Here is a 21,763-nt window from a genome sequence, read left to right as displayed (position 1 = left end):
GATAAATGCAAAGTAATGCACTTTGGAATTAAAAATAAACAAATGGGTTATACAATTATGGGTATGCCGCTAGGGAAGTCAGAAATGGAGAAGGATTTGGGGGTCAGGGTCATTGTAGACCACAAACTGAAAGGTAGTTTGCAGTGCCAGGCTGCTGTAAACAAAGCTAGCAGGGTCTTGTCCTGTATTAAAAAGGGGATGTATTGCAGGTCTATAATTTTGCCACTTTATAGATCATTGGTTCGACCTCATCTGGAGTACGCGGTCCAGTTCTGGTCACCAGTACTAAGAAAAGATGTCCTTGAGTTGGAAAAAGTCCAGCGGAGGGCAACCAAACTAATTAGGGGTATGGAGGACCAGAGCTACGAGACAAGGCTACTAAATTTAAACATGTTCACATTGGAGGTGAGGAGATTGAGGGGGGATATGATCTCCATGTACAAAATGTTCAATGGTGGCAGCAACATTAGCGATAAACTGTTTAAAATTAACTCCATTACAAAAACTAGAGGCCACCACCTAAAATTGGTGGAAAAAAAATTCCAGCACAAGGGGCGAAGGGGGTTCTTCACAGTAAGATCAGTTAGGGTCTGGAACTCACTGCCACAGACAGTGATTTCAGCAAAGAATGTGGAATTGTTCAAGAAACTTTTGGAAGATTTCTTAAGGGACCGTAATATACAGGGGTACAGGTACTCCTAGAATGAGATCCTAATAGGTTGGACTTGATGGACTAATGTCTTTATTCAACCTCAAATACTATGTAACTATGTCTTATATTTTAACAATTCCCAAAAATAGTACTAGGTCTTATTTTCGGGGTAGGTCTTATTTTCAGGGAAACAGGGTATTTCTTTCTTTTATTCCCCATTCTTCTCCCAGTGGCCATTGTCAAAAAGGGCAGATTACTATATCACATTTTACTTCCTGGAACTCTGGGTCTACCTCCTGAAACATGTGACATCTGAGGGGGAAAATTGCCTTTCCCTCAAGATTTTGCAGTTTACAAATGAGATTTCCTAGGAAGGCAACGGTGATGCATCCTTCCCAGGATACATCTGTGAGGCCAGGGCTACACCACCAGTGCCTCACTCAACCAGGAATTTGGAAAAACAGCAATTGTGAATGAATGGAAGATGATTTCATATCGGGATGTAGAGCTGTATGCTGATGTGAATTTTAGCGAAAGGGGTGAAGGTCCACTTAACCACTTGAAAACCAGGTGTTTAGACCCCCTTACTGGCCAGGCCATTTTTCAGTGTTCAGCGCTGCAGTACTTTGACTGACATTTATTCCATCATGCAACGCTGTACTGAAATGAATTTTATACCATTTTTTGGGGACAGATAGAGCTTTCTTTTGGTGGTATTTAATCACCACTGGGAGTTTTATTTTTTACTATATTCAGGAGAAATTACTGAAAATTTGTTTTTTTTACATTATGTTATAAAACAACTAATATTACCCACTTTTTAGGTAAAATATAAAAGACGGGGTGACGTCGGGTAAATAGACACCAAACATGTTTAGCTTAAAAATTGCGTGCACTCGCAAGTACGGGGCATCGCTGCCTCTTTTCAAATAGCAGGGATTTCCCACTCGCGCGCGCCACGGATGTGGCGGATGTAACATAACATGTATACACACCCAGTTACATCCAAGAAGCTCCCGGCCGGCCGTGTATACAAAGCGGCTGGCCGGGAGGTAGTTAAAGAGAACCTGACATCTTCAGAAATGCTAGTTGCCTGGCTGTCTACCTAATATTAGGAGTTTAATCATTTGATTCACTTACATAAAACAAGTATAGAAACAAGAAATTCACACATTTGTGTGCTTGATGGTTGTGCTAGGAATTTTAATCAGAAATATTAATGGCAGACAAAAACAAGCGAACGTGTCATTGTGATCGATAATGATTCTACATCTCTGGAAGACGTGAATGACGTTAGATTTACATATCTGGTATACACTTCCCTGGGAAAAGGGGGGAGGGGGCACAGAATATCCTGGGGTTGCCTTATTCTAAATGGCACTTTAAAATTCTTATTAGTCACACACACACACACTTTAAAATTCCAAAACTGGAGCAGACAATCTGGAGCAGCTGTGCACGGCAGCCAACCAGCTTCTACCTTTCATTTTTAAATCTTAACTGAACAAACTGAAGAGAGAGGCTGATCAGTTGGCATGGGCAACTGCTCCAGGTTTGTCTGCTCCAGTTTCGATAAATTCCCCTCAATGTCTATTGCGGGACAGGCTGAGGCAAAGAAGCTGCCCTCCCTTGCCAAGCCCCCTATGCTACATGTCTGGTTTGAATCCTAAGGGGAACCCTATGCTGTTTATTCCTTTTTATTATGTTTTATTATTTTTTTTTAAATGTCTTTTTAAAGAACTAAAAATTGTACTGTTCTGTAACTTCACATGCATCCTTGGCCTGGTTCACACTAAGCGTTTTGTTGCAGTTGAATAAGCGCAACATAATCGCTTAAAAAAAAATCCCATTCATTCTTGTGGCCCTTGTTCATACATGAGAGTTTTGTCGCAAGCAAAATGCCTGTCGCTGGAAAAAGTGCATGAGCTTCTTTTTGGCAGATTACAGCTCGTTTTTTCCCCATAGTGTCAATAGGAATCGCTTGGCAACACACATTGCAATTGGTTTTGCGCATTTTGCCCATTGAAATCAACGTGTCACAATCTACTCATAAAAACACAACTTACTGCCCGTGCGGTTCACACGTGTAAACGTGCAGCCAAAAATGCACATTTCTATGCGCGAAAATGTTGTCGCCTATGTGTGATTCAGGACTTAAAAAGACACCCCAAGCATGTTATTTAAATGCATAGTCCACTTTAAAAAAAAAATGTAATAAATGCACAAAGACATTAATGTAAGAAAAAAATGTGCAATTATTATTTGTTTGCATTGGAACACCAATCAGTGGATTGTAGATGCAATGCACAGGCTCCTGCAGACTATTCACCCAGCTCCTACTACAAGCATTCTATGAGCCTGACCTGCTGGCCTGGCAAGCCAATCACCTCTTCATGTGTTGAGGCTAGTCTGGCTTGACATGACTTTCGAAGTAGTAGTGAACATTCTTATTTCCCATTAGTAGCTACATTGGCTCACATATGTCCCAGTGTGTTGAATGCTAAAATACCTTTCAAAAAACACTTACTGCTAAATACCTGACATTCATAGAAATTCATGCTAATCTGTGTGGTCATTGCTTGTCCCACACACCATGCTAAGCATTTCAAACTCTGTAACACAGCACAGGATTTCGCTCAGTATATATCCCACCTAATATGAGCTCAAAACAAGCCTGGGAATGCTATTTAATAAAAGCATCTGTGCCAAAACACCAGAAGGGTAAAGTGAAGAATGTTCCAGCACTATTTAATAACAAAGACGCAAGTTTATAAAAATACAAAAGTATCACATGAACAATACATATCTACTGCCAAGAATATCTATATTACTACCAAAACATCACGATAACGTTGGGGAAAAAAAAAAATCAGTATCTGAAGAGCTAATCTAAGTGAAACCTTTATATATCAAAAATGGGGGCGGGGGGGGGGGTTGGAAGGCTCCAGATTTCGGTAAGATCAGTTTGCTTAAAATTTCTAATTTCTCAATGTAAAAAAAAATATTGACAATATGTTAAAGTCCAGTTGAGCTTTTGATTTGAATTCAAGCAATGAAGTCAGGCTGATAAAAAAGTTAAGTATTTGGGTTTTTGGACACGGGCGCCACCTCCCGTACTCCGTAAATGCTGGCTTATACCCTTTGCCAGAGAGCCCCAGGTGCAGCATACAGTCTCACACTAAAGTCAAAGGCTGTACATGCCAAAGTTGCGTGGATGTAAAATTGTCTGTGCGCATGTGTAGATTTACGCAGTGCCATCTGGAGGCTTTGTGCCACCAGATATACGTTGACTTTTACTGACTTGATTGGCATATTACACAGGGGACATGTAGGAACACTGGAGATCCATACCTCTGCACTTGACAAGAGTGCAATGGTCCTGATCTCCAGCACCCTTGCTGCCAACACAGGGGAGTCTGGCATTGAGCATTCTGTACTAGAACATTACAAAAAATACACATATACTTTACTTTTTCAGCTGCCTTATTTCACCGAACAAATGCAATTCAAAGGTTCAATTAGGCTGTAAGTTCTGTTTTGCAGTTTTACTATTTTATTTTATAATACAATTGCTTTTTTTGTTATAAAACCTTTTAATAAACACTATAAATTAGGGCTGCAACCAACTAATCGATAATCATCAGTAATGAGAATTATCGTCAACAACGCTCCTTATCGATTTGTTGGTCTAAGTTCCCTAGTTCTCTTCTCCACGCTGGGAGCCAGTGTTTCGTAGGCTCTGTGTCCCATCCAATCCCCGTTGCTCCCTGCAGGGATCGGAGAGGACACAGACCCCTGCAGCTGGTGCCCAGAGGTGAGGAGTGCTCCACCAAACCTCACCAACCCCCACCCCCAAAAAAATATATGTGAAACATTTGCTCATCGTTCCCTGTAATATTCAAGCATCGCCGTGATCAGTACTGATCACTACGTTGTTTGGAAATAACTGAAGACATAGTATTCAGATACTGTGTCCCCCAATTATGAATGAACAGGAAGTGCTCTACATCACTTCCTGTTCATTCATCATTGTTGGCATAGTATCGGTTTACTATCTCCTCGATTTATGAATAAACAAAAAGCCTCTGTAATGAGTGCTTCCTGCTGCTGCTGGGGCAGCTCTATGTCCTCACTCTCGTTTTTATTTCAAAAGCGAAATATCAGGGGTCTGTTTAGACCCCAGATATTTCACCAAAGCCCCTAACAAAACTTAAAAATAATAAAATTAAACATTTTTAAAAAAATTGTAAAAAAAAAGGTACAAAAAAAAAATAATAAAAAAAGCTGCCCTCCCCAAATTATTTTAAAGAAATAAATATTCAAAAAATGGGGAAAAAAAGTAATTTTGGTTTCGACGTGACAAATTCTGTTGATTTGATATAAGCTTCACTAGTAAGATCCCAGGAAAAAGTAAATTACCACACAATATGTCAAATGCCAAGGCACTCCAGCACTCTGGGACTGATTGGTGAAAGAACTGTTGCCAACAGCAAAAAAATTAAGTTTGAATAGAAAAACTGGTGGCTATAAACAATAGCTGTTCCTTTGCTTCTTATAAAATGTTAGCATTGAAAATAAACTTTAGCTCTACAGTCCTAAGTACCTGGCTAGCAAATATTTCTTCTTGGGTTTCTTTCCACATTTCCAGTTCCAGAGCAGCATTGTACGCAAGAGTCTCATGGGGTTCTGCTGAAGGTTCTGGTGGAGGCTGTACTGGAGGAGGATTCTGAACGGCTGAGCTCTAAAGATTGAACACAGGTTATCAAATATTAACCAATAATTACCAGGAAGTAATGGAACAATATGCGAGTCAAAAAAGTACATTTTGGCTTTTTATGAACAAATACCTGTGATGACTCTGAGACGACCACCTCTCGTACCCTCACAAGCCCATAATCCTCTAAGGTTAATGCATATGAAAGATCAGCTACTTTACCTTTGGATCTGAAATAAGAATAAATATTACCACAATATATGAATCACACAAAATTGTATAGAAAACAAGAACTATATTTTCTAAACCAAAGTAAACACTAGATACTTCAGTGAAAGCTGTACTAAGAAAAATATGGAGGTTACCATTGCTGACCATCTTCTCAAGGTTTTGAAAAAGCTTGCCTGTATCAGACTCCAATATTTTCTCAGTCACTGACCGCAAAGAATTATGCAGATTACAAGAGTTAGAGTAAGGTCATATTTTTCCTTGGCATTGGTGTCAGTGAGATAATAAAAGACCCACCCTCTTCCTGGCATTGGTTTCAGGGGGACTTATAAAAGATCCCTAGGGACTGGTGTTCCATAGGACTTGCCTTCTTGTAGACTCTGTGTCCTATGCTGCTCCTAACTCCACCTATAGTACGTGCAATACATCAACAGGTGCTAGGACTCACCATGTCTGGCACCTGATGCCATTCTGCACAGTGGCTCCCCTGGTGTGCAATGAGAAAGCCCAGTCTACATCAGCTTAGGAGACTGTTTAAATAGAGTAAATTAGCTATGGCAGCTAGCTAAGGCTCCTTTGTGAGATTTGTGAGACTCTTCATCAGACAGAGCCTCAGCCTACAGCTAAACGTATGTGTGACCATATCCAATCTTTGGTCCAGCAGGATGCAGGTATGGCCTCCAAAGCTATTGCTGGGGATATGCCAAACCAGATATCTGCATAAAAGGTCCCAAGTGAAGGAAAAACATAATCAACAAGAAGAGAAAAGGACTAGTAAAAATGGTAGAGAGTAGAGAAAAAAGACTTCCATCCTCCTAGGGCTCTAGGAGCAAACTGAAGCATGATGGTAGAGGGAGGGGTTATAGTTGGCTGGTCAGTGGCTTTTCTGTTTGCCAGTGTCCAATTCGTTCTGAAGGTTGGTTTACACCATGTCTGGATCATGTCCAGACCAGAACAGTTTGTTCCCGGACCAGAAAAGCATCTCAATGTATCCTTGTGGCATTTCTGGGCTCTGTTCACAGCAACGCAGTCCGGAACGGACCAAACAAAAATAAAATACCGCAGGTGTCATTTTTCTCTGGTCCGGAATGCATGGAAACGCACTGGACTGTATCAGACATTTACAACTACTTTTAGGCTATGTTCACACCATGTCCGGACCAGACCTGGAGCGGATCTGCAAACGCAGTGCGTTTTTGCCGCATTTTTTTAGCTTAGAATGGGCTTCTAGGTGCAGTCCAGTGCTTGAATGCATATTTATGCGAATTGTGATTACATGCTTTTTGGTGCATTCCGGACCAAAAAAAAAAATAGTGCATTTTATTTTACCCACACCGGAAACGGACTGCACTGGTGCGGACAGAGGCCGAACATACCATGGGAATACATTTCAGGTACGGACAAAAAACAAACAAACAATCTGTCCGGATCTGGTCCAGACATGGTGTGAACAAGCCCTTATCCTCCATAATGCGGCTCTGTATCTGGATATAAACAGTAAATCTTGTTTCCTTACACAGTGCAGCCTCATAAAGAAATATACCATACTGCTAAGGTTAGAAAAACTGCTTTCCTTTATAGACAGCACTGCATATACACTGATCACAGATTAAAGAAACCTGAATAAACTGTATAAGGACATGTGTGACTATAGAGTCTGAATGAGCAATCATGCACGGTAATTTCCTTTCAAATAGCCCCATCTACTGGTAGTAAGTGTTATAACTCCTTTGGGGGAATTTATAGTGTTCATACAAGGGACTAGACAGGGTAGCAACATGGAAGCTGCCTTTGCTAACTTATTTCTGCAGGTTCAAACTCTGGGGCTGTCCTCCTTATCCTTTCTTTTTTATCCACCGATTTGTAGGCATGGAACAAGCATTTGCATAGCAGGAGTCAGGACCCGATACAGACATCTTTGTTCTATAAGTAACTTACTTTGCAGTAGGGATGTAAAGATACCAAGTACTGTACTTGGTACAAGTACTGACACCTATCCAGCTCTAAGACTTAGACTAGAGAATAACTCAAAAGTTAGGAGGCAGCTGTCATTTTTAAGGAGCATTGGCTATGGGGCTCCTGGGATTTGGGCATCCCTGTTTCTAATGTACGATTTGTTTACACACACACACACACACACACACACACACACATCATTTTTTTATACACACACACACCCATTTTTCCAGACCAAGTACAAGTACTGATACTCGTCCAAGTACTCGTAGATACAAAGATACAAGTATTGATACATTTTTGTTTATTGTCATGTGACAGTTTTTTTTTAAAACAATACAAATTAATGATTTCAGGACAGCTGCAACCCCAGTCCAGTCACAGCTGCAAACCCTGCAACCCTGGTAATTCTCATGGAAATGCCAAGTATCGGCACTGGTATCTGAACATCCGTACTTTGCAGTGAAGCAAAATCGGAACTTTAGAGAGGTCAGCAATGGCAGCTCCCATATTGCTATTCCAAAATCCCTTAAAAATTTTAGATATACATAATATAAGTTTGATGTAAATCTTACCAGTGTTTTAAAACAATGTTTGAATGTTTTTATATATACACATTATGGACAAATCTAGAAGTAAATATGCATCAGTTTCATATGTGCGCGTTCTGTTCCACAATGCTGCAGAGTGGCTGCACTTTACTTCTTCTCTCTATAAGTACAAACCTACTAGTCTGTTTAGAGTGACTGCACACAGACCACAACATGGTTAGAGCTAGTTCTATTTGTGTACAGTTAGCATTCCAAAATGAATGAATGCATATTGTGCGTTCAGACTCCAATGCAATCTAACTAGATATGGGCAAGAAAAGAAGTAGAACACAGCGTAATCAATGTTCTGCATTACGGTTAATGTTTTCAAGGGACTCTGTACTAGCTACATCCTAAAAGTAACAAATAAGTGGAACAGAAAGCATCAGAAGGTGCCTTGCTTTTACCTTTACTGTGATCCCATGCTGCCCTAATCAGCCCCTGAAACCCTTTTATTTGGAACACGCGATACTTCACCCCGCCTCCAACAAGGCAGTGCTTAGTGAGTGAGCAGCGAACTGCCAGGCCCGAGTACTTTCATGTTGGGATCCGGGGGGTGAGTCGGGTTGCTTAGCGCCACATTCCCACCCATGCACCTTCATAAAACTAAGTGCAAAGGATTGCTGGGTGTCTCCAGTAATGGACCACGTGCCAAAGAACAGGCTGTTGTCTACTATACGACTTAAGTGTTACAATTATTTTGTATTCACTATGGAGTCAGTTTAATGCTGTAGTTTCTTTTCAGGATACCAAAACACAAAACCAGGCAGCATAGAAGTGAAAAAACTGAGCAGGAAAACTACAAATTGCCTTACCCTTCTACAGCCATAACAGGAACCATTTCACTAAATGTCTGTCTCCAACACTGGTCCCCATGGGGTCCTAAAAAACATGTCTTCTCCGAGGTCAAAACATTTGACAGCTGAAGTCTTGCCACTCCAAGTAGAAGGTCCTTGGCAAGTCTATCTTTGTGCCAAACTTCAACCAGAAGAGGCAACCTGTAAAAAAATATGTTCAGTTTTACAGAAGAAAGCTCGTATTTTTAAACACAAATTAAACATTATAATTAGTAAAAGCCTCCGGGATAAACTACTTTCAGATAAAAAGACTAAAGAGATATCTACTGGTCTACTGCAGAGAAATGTGAACTGAGTTGCTGGATGATGCTCACAAGTCAGCCTATATACTTATCCTCAGCTTTGGTTTTTAGTGATGGTTAATGAAGCAAAGAAAGCTTACAAAAAGGTATACTTGTAAGGTTTACCCTCTACAACAGGGGTGGGGAACCTTCGGCCCTCCAGCAGTGGTAAAACTACAAATCCCATAATGCATCGGTCTCTGGGAGTCATGCCTGTGGCTGAAAGAACCTTGCAAAGCCTCATGTGATTTGTAGCTTCACCACAGCTGGAGGGCTGGAGGTTCCCCAACACTGCTCTACAATGAGGGTGTACATTGGGTGTTGATACTTAGCCTTTTGAATTACAAATTATTGGGTAAAGAAAAAGGAAGCTGGGAGAACAAATATGGGGTTTTCCCACTGTCAACATATTTTTAAAGAGGCAAGTTTCAGGGCTCCAATTAGGATCCTGGCCTTTCTACCCAGTAAGTCTCTAACTCGGAGCAAACATGCAGTCAATAAAATCTAAAAAGCCTGACCAACAATCCTGCACACTTCTTCCGGGTGACTCACTAAGAAGTCTCACAATAAAACAAGACAACAATGGCAGCACCCATATAGTGAAGCTGATTTACTAAAGGATTTGAGAATGTTTATACAATAAATTGTGTGAATTCTCACTTAATACAATCATGTCCAAATAGATAAGAAATAAGTAAACAGGGATTTTCTTTTTACATGATTAGATAATTGAAGTGAATTTTTACACAACTCAATGTGTGAACATTCTAAGATTCTTTAGTAAATCAGACTGACCATAACTAACCTTACAAGATTCCTTTGGGTATTTTCTACTGTTCTGCATAAACCTATCCTGGAGGACCTCAATACAAGAAGGGTCTCCAAAACGGGAAGCCCTTGGATTTTTCCATGGGAACAACAAAAGGCTGTATTTTGTTATGTTCACTTGTGTCCTCCGTTAAATCAGATAAATAAACAGTTGAGTAGATGAAAACAAATGTGCCTAGAAGTCATTAACCAAGGCATGATAGCATTATGCCCACAAAGGAATTTGCAGAAGAGGAGCAAGGATGCAAGAAAGGCAAATTGCCAGAATTTAATAAGACGACTCGGCGTATAAGACGACCCCCTACTTTTTGTGTTAAAATATAGATTTTGGGCTATACTCGTCGTATAAGACGAGTATAGCCCAAAATAATGTTTAAATGCATCCACTAACATCTATGGCGGTATTCCTGAGTGTGGCTCAGGATTAATTTTCAGTACCATAAGCGGTAACCCCGAGCCACACTCGGGATTACAGTCTCTTACCTTGGCCACGATCCCCGCTGTGTCCTTCCGCTGAGTCAATCACGGCAGGCTTTGTATTCATTAATACAAAGCCTGCCGTGATTGGCTCAGCGCGGTATACTGTATGTAGCCGAAGCTACATACAGTATACCGTATCCTTCCATATGTACCCAGCGTATAAGACGACCCCCGATTTTCGGGGGATGTTTTAAGGTCTCAAAACCCCTCTTATACGCCGGCAAATACTGTATATGCACTAGAACAGAGGTAGGCAACCTTGGCTCTTCAGTTGTGCTGAAACTGCAAATCCCATCATGCTTCTGCCTCTGGGAGTCATGCCTGTGGCTTGCAATGCCTTATGGGATTTGTAGTTTCAGCACAGCTGGAGAGCCAAGGTTGCCTACCCCTGCACTAGAAGGTAAAAGGTAAGACCTAATGGGAGCAAAAGCACAGTGACATTTTTGTATAAGCAGGAAGTTGCACACCGATGACGTCAGTATCATCTAGCTTTACTAATCACAAACATGAGACACTGCAGCACCACAAAGGATTGCCCTGTGAAAGGAGCGGTTCTAGGCGGGGCTGCAGGATACAATATCTGTGTTTAAAAAAGCTGGAAGATACTGACCTCATCTGGAGTTGTGGAACGCGGCAGGGCTTTATTTTTGGTTGCACCGGGATCTCCAGGGGCAGGGGATTTGTGAGCTTGGAGCTGTGGTGTTTTTTCATATTTCTATTTCAGTACAAATAAGTTGACAAATTAGTGCACAATAAAGAAAATACATTATTCCCACTTAGGGGCCCAATCTATTTTATGAACAGCAAGGAACTTTTGACTGTCTAAGCCAAAGCTGTGTCAGTAAAATTAAAGAACTGTGGTGGGTGGTGGGTGGTGGGTGGTGGTGGATGTGGTGGTGGTGGTGGTGGTGGTGGTATCGGGCATGTAAAAATAACACACAGACTTAATTTGTGAGGCATGTTTGTAATTTCAAATTTACTAGTGTTTAAATATTGGTTGCAAATGTTGTTATTTATCACAATAACATTAGGAATATTATTCTCGTTATAAGAATCATAAATGCAAACAAAATTCATTACCTTAAAAATGTCTCCTGAAGTTGATGTGGCATGGTTGCTAAATCGAAAGCACAGTAAGACTGAGGAAGAAAAACTTCCATATTCCTATGCACTTCCACTGGAGGATTAGTCATAATAGGGGCTGCACCCCCAAAAAATGGATACGAATACCTGGATAGAAGAAAACAAAATAAGCGAGGGTGAAGATAAAAACAAACAATAAGCTCACTTTTTCTTAACATTGGCTATGACCTGGAAATTACTAAGATTAAAACTGAAGTCCAGGTACATATATTTATGTATATTTGTATTGGTTCTTATGCATATTTTACACATAGTAAGGCCACAGGGATCCTGTAAAATACCGTAGTAGCTGGAGCCATTACAGCAATATTCTGTGTGTTGCTGTGCTGAGCAACTTCCCCATAGCTGCTAAAATACAGAGGGTCACTCGCTTGGCACGGCAGCCTTTCAGAGAACACCTAGTAATTTTTTTATCAGAAAACGTCTAGTACTCATGAAAAAAAAAATACTAGGCGTTCCTAGCCGCTGCGCCAGGCAAGTGCCCCTGTTTGCTTTCACAGCACTGCACTAGCTCTGGTTAGTATAGATGTTTAACAGGATCCCCCGTGGCCTTACCAGGTATGAAATAGTTATAGTTACATTGGGCCAAACAGGACCAATGTAAGTATACATAATTAATTATACCTGGAGTTCAGCTTTAAAAACGTAACAAAGATTTTTTTTTTTTTTGGATAAAATAAGCAAGGGTTGCTGACATATGCTAGTTTGCTATACAAAACTAAAAAAAAAACCCCACACAACAAGCTTGGCTTTAGATAGACTTTAATACCCAATATATCTGGCCTGACTGTGATGAATAGTCATTATTGGGATGTTCTCTCATGTGGTGTTCACATTTCCAACAATAAGCTGGATTTATACAGCACGCAGGTAAAGTGCAGCAGGGCACCTAAATGAGTACCAAGTCTGATCAGCAAGTCTCCTTTGGTATTTAGAACAAAAGTGACAGAATCCAAAATTAAAAAGTGACAGAGATGCAGAGACACAGAGATGTGAGAATTAGAATTAGTGTAAATTAAGGGAAACATACATTGAGGAAAAATGGAGGCTGCTGATGTTGACTTCTTCTGAAAATAATATCTCCTTTGCGGTCATGCTCATTCACCTGCATCAACACTTTAAATAATTAATTTAGCACAATTATGTGGATTAGAAGCCCTGACTTTCTAAACTGCAAACATATTCTGGGCTTAGATCTTATAAAGTACTAACGTCATTGAGAGCATTTTCACAAAAAGGTCAGCAATGGCAGCCCCCATATTTCAATCAGCACAGGTTTCCTTTTAGCTGCTCATTGTAGGAAGATACAATAAGGAAGAGTTAGAACCTTAGTATGCAGTTTATAGGGAACCCAACATCAACATTATGGATACTTCTGAGGTCAACGGAGAAGTGGAAATGGTGTGCCGCAGGTGGCACTGCTATTTTCTGTTGAGAAGTAGACTCCGATAGACTCCGCACAGCCTCTGGAGCGCTCAGTGGTAGAGATGGTGGGGGCTGAACACCTGAGATCAGAAAACAGAAGCCGGTAATACTCACATAAAACAATCATTCAAAAGCATTCAACAAAAAAAGTCATTTTATCTGTTTTGCAAAAACAGAGGATGGAAAACTGAATCCTATATTTTTTTTTGTCTCTCTAGCTCTACTGAGCATTTGCAGTAAAAAAGGTTCTATCATAAGCTCAGTTTCGATTGCTTTACTTTTACATTCCATCTTGCCAAGGCGACAATGACATAAAAACCTTTTTTCTTGGAGCCTCTTGGGATATCCACTTCACATATCCCAGGAGACATTAGCTTTTATACAGTAGGCTGGAGGAGGGAGGACCTGGCGCCATGTCATCAGGGGGCCGTTTGCAAGATCCAGGAAGAAACAGCTGGCTTTCAAAGATCTAAGCCAGAAAGATGGCGTGCGGTAGCAGATCAGCAGATTACTGCAGCAGATTACAGCAGAACAATGCTGAATATGCGGATTGTGCAAGTACTGCATGTTAATGGAGGATAGAAGGTGAGACAAAGAAACAAAACACGGGGGGGACACAGGGGGTGATGTTCTTGTTTAAGTACTGACTCTTCATTAAACTGGCTTGGTAACATACAAAATGGAGTGAATCCTTTCTGAAGACTAGAGCTAGGGACAGAATGAACACTGGTGGTGGAAGAATGTCCATCTCCCCTCTTCAGCACTTCAGCATGTAGAAGGGAGAAAACAATGCCAGATGGATGAGAGGAAGTAAAGTCTTATAATGTCAAAAAGAATTGTTTTATACTATAATTATGCAGTTTTAGAACAACTTAAAGTGACACTAATCTCAGGAATTAAATCTTAAAAGTACATTTAATCAAGTACCTCAGCTATCAACATACATGTATCTTATTTGTGTATCACTCGGCTGTAGATCCTCACATCATCCGTGAATTTATGCCGACACTGTCCTTCCTTCTGGAGGGTGGCTACTTTGGTTCCTCATGGTCCCTGTGTGTGTTGTAAAGTAGTCACCGCTCCAAGCTCGCTCCCGTGATGGACTACAATCTCAATACAAATTAGTAAAGTAAACATGAGATACACCGCTCCAAGCTCACTCCATCATGGGAGTGAGCTTGGAGCGGTGACTACTTTACAACACACAGAGACCATGAATTCACAGATGATTTGAGGATCTACAGCTAAGTGATACACAAATTAGCTACATTTATGTTAATAGTTAAGGCACTTGAATGCATTTTTAACATTTATTTCCTGAGTCTAGTGTCACTTTGAGCAGTGTTGGCATGACGTATGCAGGGTTGTCACTTTAAATGTGACATGTAATGTTATTACTCGGCTAATGAAAACTGTGCAGTAAAGGAATCCTCTACTGAAGGCTGTTATTGCCAACCTTCTGAAAATGCATGCGATGCCTGATCACATGAACAAGTCACATGATCTGGAACAAGTGAAGCCAGATAGGACAATGACTCAGAAGGTACTGAAACCTCTTCATCAATCTGACAGCCAGAAAACGAGCATTTTCAACAAAAAAGATCTGCAACTGCAGCATCTTTATACCTCTCAGTAAAGTTTTGCTTTAAATCATGACAAGTAAAGCAATAATTTCGAATTAAAATGAAATATAAAGACCCTGTAATTATTACATGAGGCACAGACACTCAAGGAATATGCTATAATCAGAATCAATTACCTGGAAGAGGGATTTCATTTGGTCCTGCAGAGTCTGGCCTGGTGTGCGGCCGAGAAGAAGCGTATTCTGCTTGCACAGACTTTAAGCTTTCCACATCACTGTCTGTGTCTTCATCCTTGGTTGGAGGGGAATCACTAACTATTGGAGGCTGAGATACCATTTCTTTCACATTCCTCTGTGGAGAAGATGGATCTTTCCTTGACACCACACTCTCACTCATTTCTTTAGAACGGTGTGAAGACTAAGCAACAAAGAACATGGATATATTTAAAACATGGAGAACAGCATTAATTTTTCAAGTTAGTGGTTAAAGCCAGTTACCTGTAGGCTGGCCTCCTTATGGAGAGCTATGGATACCCCAATTGTTGGCGAGCTTTCCACTGGCACAGCTAAGATATTCTGCTTGGACCTGTTAGGTGGGGTGAGGATGAAAGCGCCTTCAACAACCACTGGGTGATGCTCTATTTCTGTGCTGGCCTTCTTTAGCAGTCCTGTCAAAGGAATGTCTGTACTGCCAAGAGACTGGTCACCACAACATAGATGAATCTTAGGGGAAAAACAAAACCAAGAGGAAAATGTTAAACTATATTACAGTTGAACTGCAGACTTTTTAAAAAGGCAGACGGTACTGCCACTCACCCCGTCCAGGTAAACTGTCACCAGAATAACATTAAGGGGAAATCTTCCAAATACAAACATTAGTAAAAGTATAATGATTTAAGCCTTGTCCATTCTATCAAATCTGTTACTGGTGGTACCGGATTTAAAATGAGGATAACCATTATGGTGGCTATAATGCATAGTTCACTTCTGTTATGATGCCTTGCAATCATAAGAAGCCAGTGTTCTGATGACTGTAGTGCATTGCAGGCTTAACGTGCTGGAGGCTTCCATGCTATATAATTGTATGGCTAGTATGCGTAGGGATTAGCTGTCATTAACAACCAAAAATTTCCACTTGGCACTCCAGAATGCACTATTTTTTTTTGTAAACTGTTTCTTAATGAGACACAAACATTTAAAATAAGCTCCATTAAAAGCACAACCCACACGAACTCTGATGAGTTTCACTAAGACTATTGACTCCAGTTGTTGTAATAGTGGCTTATCCACTATTCTGAGACCTCTATGTCTGGCCTGAAGGAGCAAAGACAATCACCACAGACAATCTTCATCAGATAGATAAACTTTCCAAGCACCTTCACTTGTCCCCTTCAGGTTCCAGGGGAACACTCTGAGTTTCATGCATGCACAACTAATTTTTGTGTTGTCAGGTTTGCCACATGAGCACATTTGAATATCCAGAACAGGACAGATGCCTGCATCATTGTGGGTTGTTTAGCATGTGTATGATTTGTTAATGAAAAAGTGAAGAAAGCAGCAGTATACATGACAAACAGGCTTCCACATGGTGTAGCCTAATGGATAGCACTGACAGTCTCACCTGAAGTTTAGGCTGAACAGAAAGATACATGCAGAGCACCTCAGTGGTACTATGAATTCTGACAGAGGATCTCTCCGGCTCAAAATCAGGATTGATCAGATCTGTAAATGGTTCATTGGTAACATCATTTCCCAACAAGGAATAGTAGAAGAAAAATTCTGGTTGTGGTTCAGGAAGTCTCAATGTGCTGGGGATTAGCTGAAAGTAGACGGATATAAGAATAGTAGGTTAACCAGTTGACATCCGCGGTGTTAAACCCCCTTCCCATCCAGGCCATTTTTCAGTATTCAGCGTTGCGGTACTTTGACTGACATTTATTCCGTCATGCAGCGCTGTACTGAAATTAATTTTATACCCTTTTTGGGGGACAGATAGAGCTTTCTTTTGGTGATATTTATTCACCACCGGGGTTTTTATGTTTTTACTATATTAAGGAAAAATCACCGAAATTAAAAAAAATATATATATATCAGTTTCCCCTATATTAAATGATAAAACATTTATTATTACCCAATTTTTTGGTAAAAAATATAAAAGACGGGGTCACGTCGGGTAAAAAGACACCAAACATGTCAAGCCTTAAAATTGCGTGCGCGCGCAAAACCTCAAAAAACGATAATACCCAAAATTGGCCATAGGCAACGCTTTAAAGGCTGTTACCGATCATCAGTTTAGTGTTATCAGTGATTGATGGCCCTAAAATGATTGCTCTCACTGCGACGTTCGCGGCGATATGTAACATGTGTAGCGCAATTGTAATTTTTGCGCGCTGGGGCACCGGACGCGTATTTACGTTTATAGGCGCGTAAACGTGGGGGTGGGGGGCACACTGACAGGTCCTCTTTATGGAGACATTAGTGGTCTCTAGGACCCCTAATGTCACCTGTGGACCCCAAAAGAAGCAGAGATCTGCTTTATCAGCTTCTTCTCTCTGGCAATAGCAGCCAGATGACTGACAGGTGAATGCGGAAGTGATGTAATACACATCACTTCTGCATTCACAGCCCGGACGGAGATCAGCAAGGAGCTGATCTCCCGTCCTCCTCCTGACGTCCTCCGAGCCGATCCCGGGCCGCAGATGGGGCAGCGGATCCCGGGATTCAAGGTGAGGGGTCAGGGGGGGACAAAAAAAAGAAAAACGGAGGCGGCGGGGGCTGGGGACGCAAACGAGCACATATAGGCGATCGGCGGGCTATGGACCCGCTGATCGCCTATATGTGAAACACCCGGCACCGGGTGTTCGCATTGGACGGGTCTTTTCTGCCCGTACGGGGGCGCGCGCGAGCAGAAAAAAAATGCCGTCTGGCGACGGCAACCCGCCAATGCAGCAGTGCCGTCCGTCCGTTTTTCTACTACGGGCGGACGGCAAGAGGTTAAACCCAAAACATAATCTCGCAATAATTAAATAATTCACACCTGCTTGTTCCATGAATGCGCTGCAAAGCGTGCACTAATGTGTAATGTGTTTGCGGTGCCATGCATTCTTAATGGAACCCCAAACGCGGCCAGCACGGCACTTGTTTTTGCTCTGCGTTTGTGCACGTGAAAACGGGGCACAAACGCAAGAAAGAACACTAAGCGTCAAAAATAATACATGAGCTTATTGGCGTGCGCCTTTCAAATCAAAGGGAATGCGCAGCAAACACAAACAGGAGGCGCATTTCCACGATGTGCAGGTGTGAACCAGGCCTGAGAGAGGCACATCATAACTAGAGCTGCAGGTAACGATTATTTTCAAAATCGGTTTGCCGATTGAGTTCGATTAATCGGATAAAAAATAAAATACATTTTAAAAAATGGCTCCAGTGATGGGACTACTAGTTTGTCTGTGCCGATCGTGGAGTTGGGCGGGCGGTGAGCGTGAGGCAGGGAGGAGGTGCGGCGTGTGGAGCGTGGATGCGGGCGGGTCTGGCAGCGACGGGCGTGAGGTGTGGCGCACAGCCGTGAACAGGGCCAACCAATCGGAAGCCAATTAATCGATTATAATCGATTATGTCGATTAGTTGTTGCAGCCCTAATCATAACCATGATGAATATATGCAACATGCAATGATCCATTGCAACCGTACTTCTCTTTACTACAGTTCGATTGGCTGCTTTGGTTTACTAAAATGTTTGGTAATAAATACACTCAAAATGTTTGGGCTTGTCAAGCAACTAGACACAGTAAAGAATCATGACATAAAAAGGGCAGAATTCAGTAAATAACGTGTGCCCAGAACATGTCAAAGTTAACCTACATGCTCCCTAGAACAGCAGAAACCATGCAATTACACCTGCAATGCTAGCGACACATTCTGCCATCTGTGGATATTCGGTCTTGAAGTATTACATATGGTAAATGTATTTTAGTAGGAATCAAATATGTTTTTCTCCATCAACACGCAGTATTTTCACCAATTCAATAGCAGAGTTTTGAAACTGCAGCTTTAGAAAGTTCCAGGCATGTCATGGATTTGCAGAACCAATAATCCAGTAGTACCAAATCATTCTTACCTGCTCTAGTTGTGTGGCAAAGGCAATGGTTACAGACAAAACAAAATAGTCCTTGCAATAGTCCACAGGCCCGATCTGATGGTAGCCCTCTGCTTCATTCAGAATAGGTACTAGACTCTTAGGGTCAAGCCCACCGTGTGACACTGAAAAATTTAATAAATAATGTAACCTATAAAAAGGAAATAAAACAATATCTAAACCATTAACTTGTGTTTAGTGTGCTCGGCCAACAGCAATCCATTCTGAGGCCTGCCTAAATCTGTATGGAATCCATGATGTCAGTTTCTCCATCTGTATCCCAAAATCTTCTCTACAAATATTAAATGTCCGACCTCCAAATTACTCATTAAATGTTTGCTGTGATCTCTCTCAAGTTTTTATTGGGTGTCTGTGTGATCACCTTGGCAGATAGTGAGGGGGAATTCTTTCAAAGACAACAGACAAAAAACACGACAGAGATTCTAATTCTTCCCCAATTTAGGCTGGATTCACATCTGTGTGTTTAGCTAATACAGATAAAAAGCAATGCAGGGTAACACGATTACACAAAGCGGTTCTGAGCCACCAGAAAAAACAGGACACCACACCTCTGGTATAATTGAAGCAAAAAAAATATTTTTAACAATATTTACAAATGATTACTACAATGTTGATGCCTAGAATGTGGCCGTGTGGTCCAGGGAGGCTACATGCCTTTAGTGATTTAAGAGAATAAATTGTTTAGGAAGGTGTTATAGGTGTGGAACCGACAGGTATACACAGTGGCCCCTCGTGTATTTATTTATTTGTACAATAAAAATTTATTTTTAACAGTTATATGTGTAATATATGTGTTTCATGCCCAGAGTGACACCCAAAAAGCCCTATTTTCCTCCTTTATCTGCTTCAAGGGAAGCACATGATACATGGCGCAGAGCTATTCATTTTGAATACTATCCTTATGCATCTGAGCAGTGGAACCTCAGTCATGTGTGTCAAAGTAAACCACAGCCCACAGAAAAGGTGCATATGTTTTAAATTGTCCATTGCGGTGCATTGGGTGTGCCAACTATACCACATGCTAACTTGCGACATAATGCACGTCAACAGCAAAAAGTTTCCCAGCACACTTACCAGCCAGCATGCAAAAAAAAACAAAAAAAACTCTGTCTAACCGCTAACTAAGGTGAAAAACATGAGTAAGTTAACACACGTTAAATGCGTGACTCCAGTGTCTCACTGCAAGAGTGCTTTTACTGCTGTGTCCCTGCCCCCAGAAGAAAAAAAACCCACCATGGACAAAGATGACAATAACCTGACAGAGGCTCTAACCCTTCACCAAGCTACTCAAAGAAAAAAAGAAGAGAAATACTTGAAATAAAATTCTACCTTTACTGCTTCGAGGAGGAGCCTCTTTGGCCTTAAAGGTCTCCGCTGTAGGCTTGGTATCTGCTTCCAATCCAATATTGAGCTGTACTTCTGGCTTGAATTTTGTGTACTTGCTACTTAACAAAGAATACCATTTTGGAGCCTGTGTTAAAACAGAAGGTTCATGAAATCTTGCCCAAGGACCATTTGTACATTTTATGTACATAACATAAAATCAATGTGATTCAAATGCTGAAGAACAGATGATTCAATAAAGAAGGTAGATGAAGTGGGAACACTATTACACTTCAACACATTAACACCATTGAACAAAAGGCAAAACGCTTCTACAACACAAACAGATACAACTGAAACGAGGATAAGACTTGAATATTCTTACCAATTAGGTGTATATATTCAGATTATACCCTCCACATGACTGCGGTGTTTAAAGGATCAGCCCAAAAGTGGTTTCAGATCTTGGTGGAGCATGAGGGTGTTTTTTAAAGACCATCACACGTAAACGCTCTGGTTTTTTTTGCTTATATCTACTGATAGCAAGCAGTAGATATATGCAAAAACATTTTTTAAAAGTTACCAAAATGGTAATTACTTATCCGTTTCTCCGCTGCTCGCTCCCAGCTGAGAATCTGGAGCTTCTTGAGTGGCTGAGCAGGATGATGGGGCGGGCGCATGCGCAGTAGAGATCTTCAGCAGGGAGAAGAGGAGAGACACAGTGTAAGTCAATGCACGCAGCCGGGAGAGTGCATGTCGGACAGACACCGTGGGACACAGAAGTGAAAGCAGTCAGCGCTGGATCAGAGACTGGTACCAGCAGGGGAGGGATTGCTGAATACAAGTGGACCTTAGAAGATGATCGGATGAAGAGGCATCATTAAAAGGTAAGTGCTTAAAGCAGCATGGTGGTGTGGGTGGGGGGAAAGAATTGTGAATTTAATGTCACTTTAATATAAACCCTTCAGATTACAGAACAAAGAAGCACCTCAACAATTGAGTAATATTTCCAGGGCTGTTGCACTCCTTCCTCTTCTATGAATGAAGAGAGTGATAATTCCTAGCACTTAGTTGTGGTTAGCTAGGGATAGGGGCAATGGGAAAACACAGGGTCATGGATACGAAGGAACATATCAAAGTATACTGCAGTAAACCAGGCATGGGAAGTGTAGTTGACTATTATCAAAAATGTATCTTATTTGTGTATCACTCAGCTGTAGATTCTCAAATCATCTCTGAATTGGTGCTGACACTGTGCTTCCTTCTGGAGGGTGACTACTTTTGTTCCCCATGGTCCCTGTGTGTTGTAAAGTAGCCACGGCTCTGAGCTGGACTACAATCACAATACAAATTAGTAAACTAAACATGGAGATTGTAGTCCATCACAAGAGCGATCTTAGAGCACTGGCTACTTTACAACACACACAGGGACCATGGGAAACAAAAGTAGCCACCCTCCGGAAGGAAGGACAGTGACAGCACCAATTCAGAGATGATTTGAGGATCTACAGCTGAGCACAAATAAGATAAATTTTTGTTAATAGTTAA

The 21,763-nt window shown here is 41.2% G+C and overlaps 1 protein-coding gene across 1 annotated transcript in view; it reads right to left on the bottom strand.

Moving 5' to 3' along the window:
- Positions 1–21,763, bottom strand: part of CEP120 (centrosomal protein 120) — a 79,011-nt gene that overhangs the window by 44,245 nt on the left and 13,003 nt on the right. Inside the window, exons 4-13 of the mRNA XM_018571058.1 lie at positions 20,222–20,363; positions 18,854–18,996; positions 16,358–16,555; positions 15,235–15,459; positions 14,914–15,154; positions 13,057–13,234; positions 11,667–11,816; positions 8,956–9,138; positions 5,500–5,596; positions 5,256–5,393 (exon numbers count right to left, since the gene is read on the bottom strand). Of these exons, the coding sequence (XP_018426560.1) occupies positions 5,256–5,393; positions 5,500–5,596; positions 8,956–9,138; positions 11,667–11,816; positions 13,057–13,234; positions 14,914–15,154; positions 15,235–15,459; positions 16,358–16,555; positions 18,854–18,996; positions 20,222–20,363 (1,695 nt within the window). The remainder of the gene's footprint in view (positions 1–5,255; positions 5,394–5,499; positions 5,597–8,955; positions 9,139–11,666; positions 11,817–13,056; positions 13,235–14,913; positions 15,155–15,234; positions 15,460–16,357; positions 16,556–18,853; positions 18,997–20,221; positions 20,364–21,763) is intronic.

The sequence above is a fragment of the Nanorana parkeri genome, unplaced genomic scaffold (assembly GCF_000935625.1).
Source record: "Nanorana parkeri isolate BGI_ZX_2015 unplaced genomic scaffold, ASM93562v1 scaffold40, whole genome shotgun sequence".
Classification (NCBI taxonomy): Eukaryota; Metazoa; Chordata; class Amphibia; order Anura; family Dicroglossidae; genus Nanorana; species Nanorana parkeri.
This window is presented reverse-complemented; position numbering and strand designations above follow the sequence as displayed.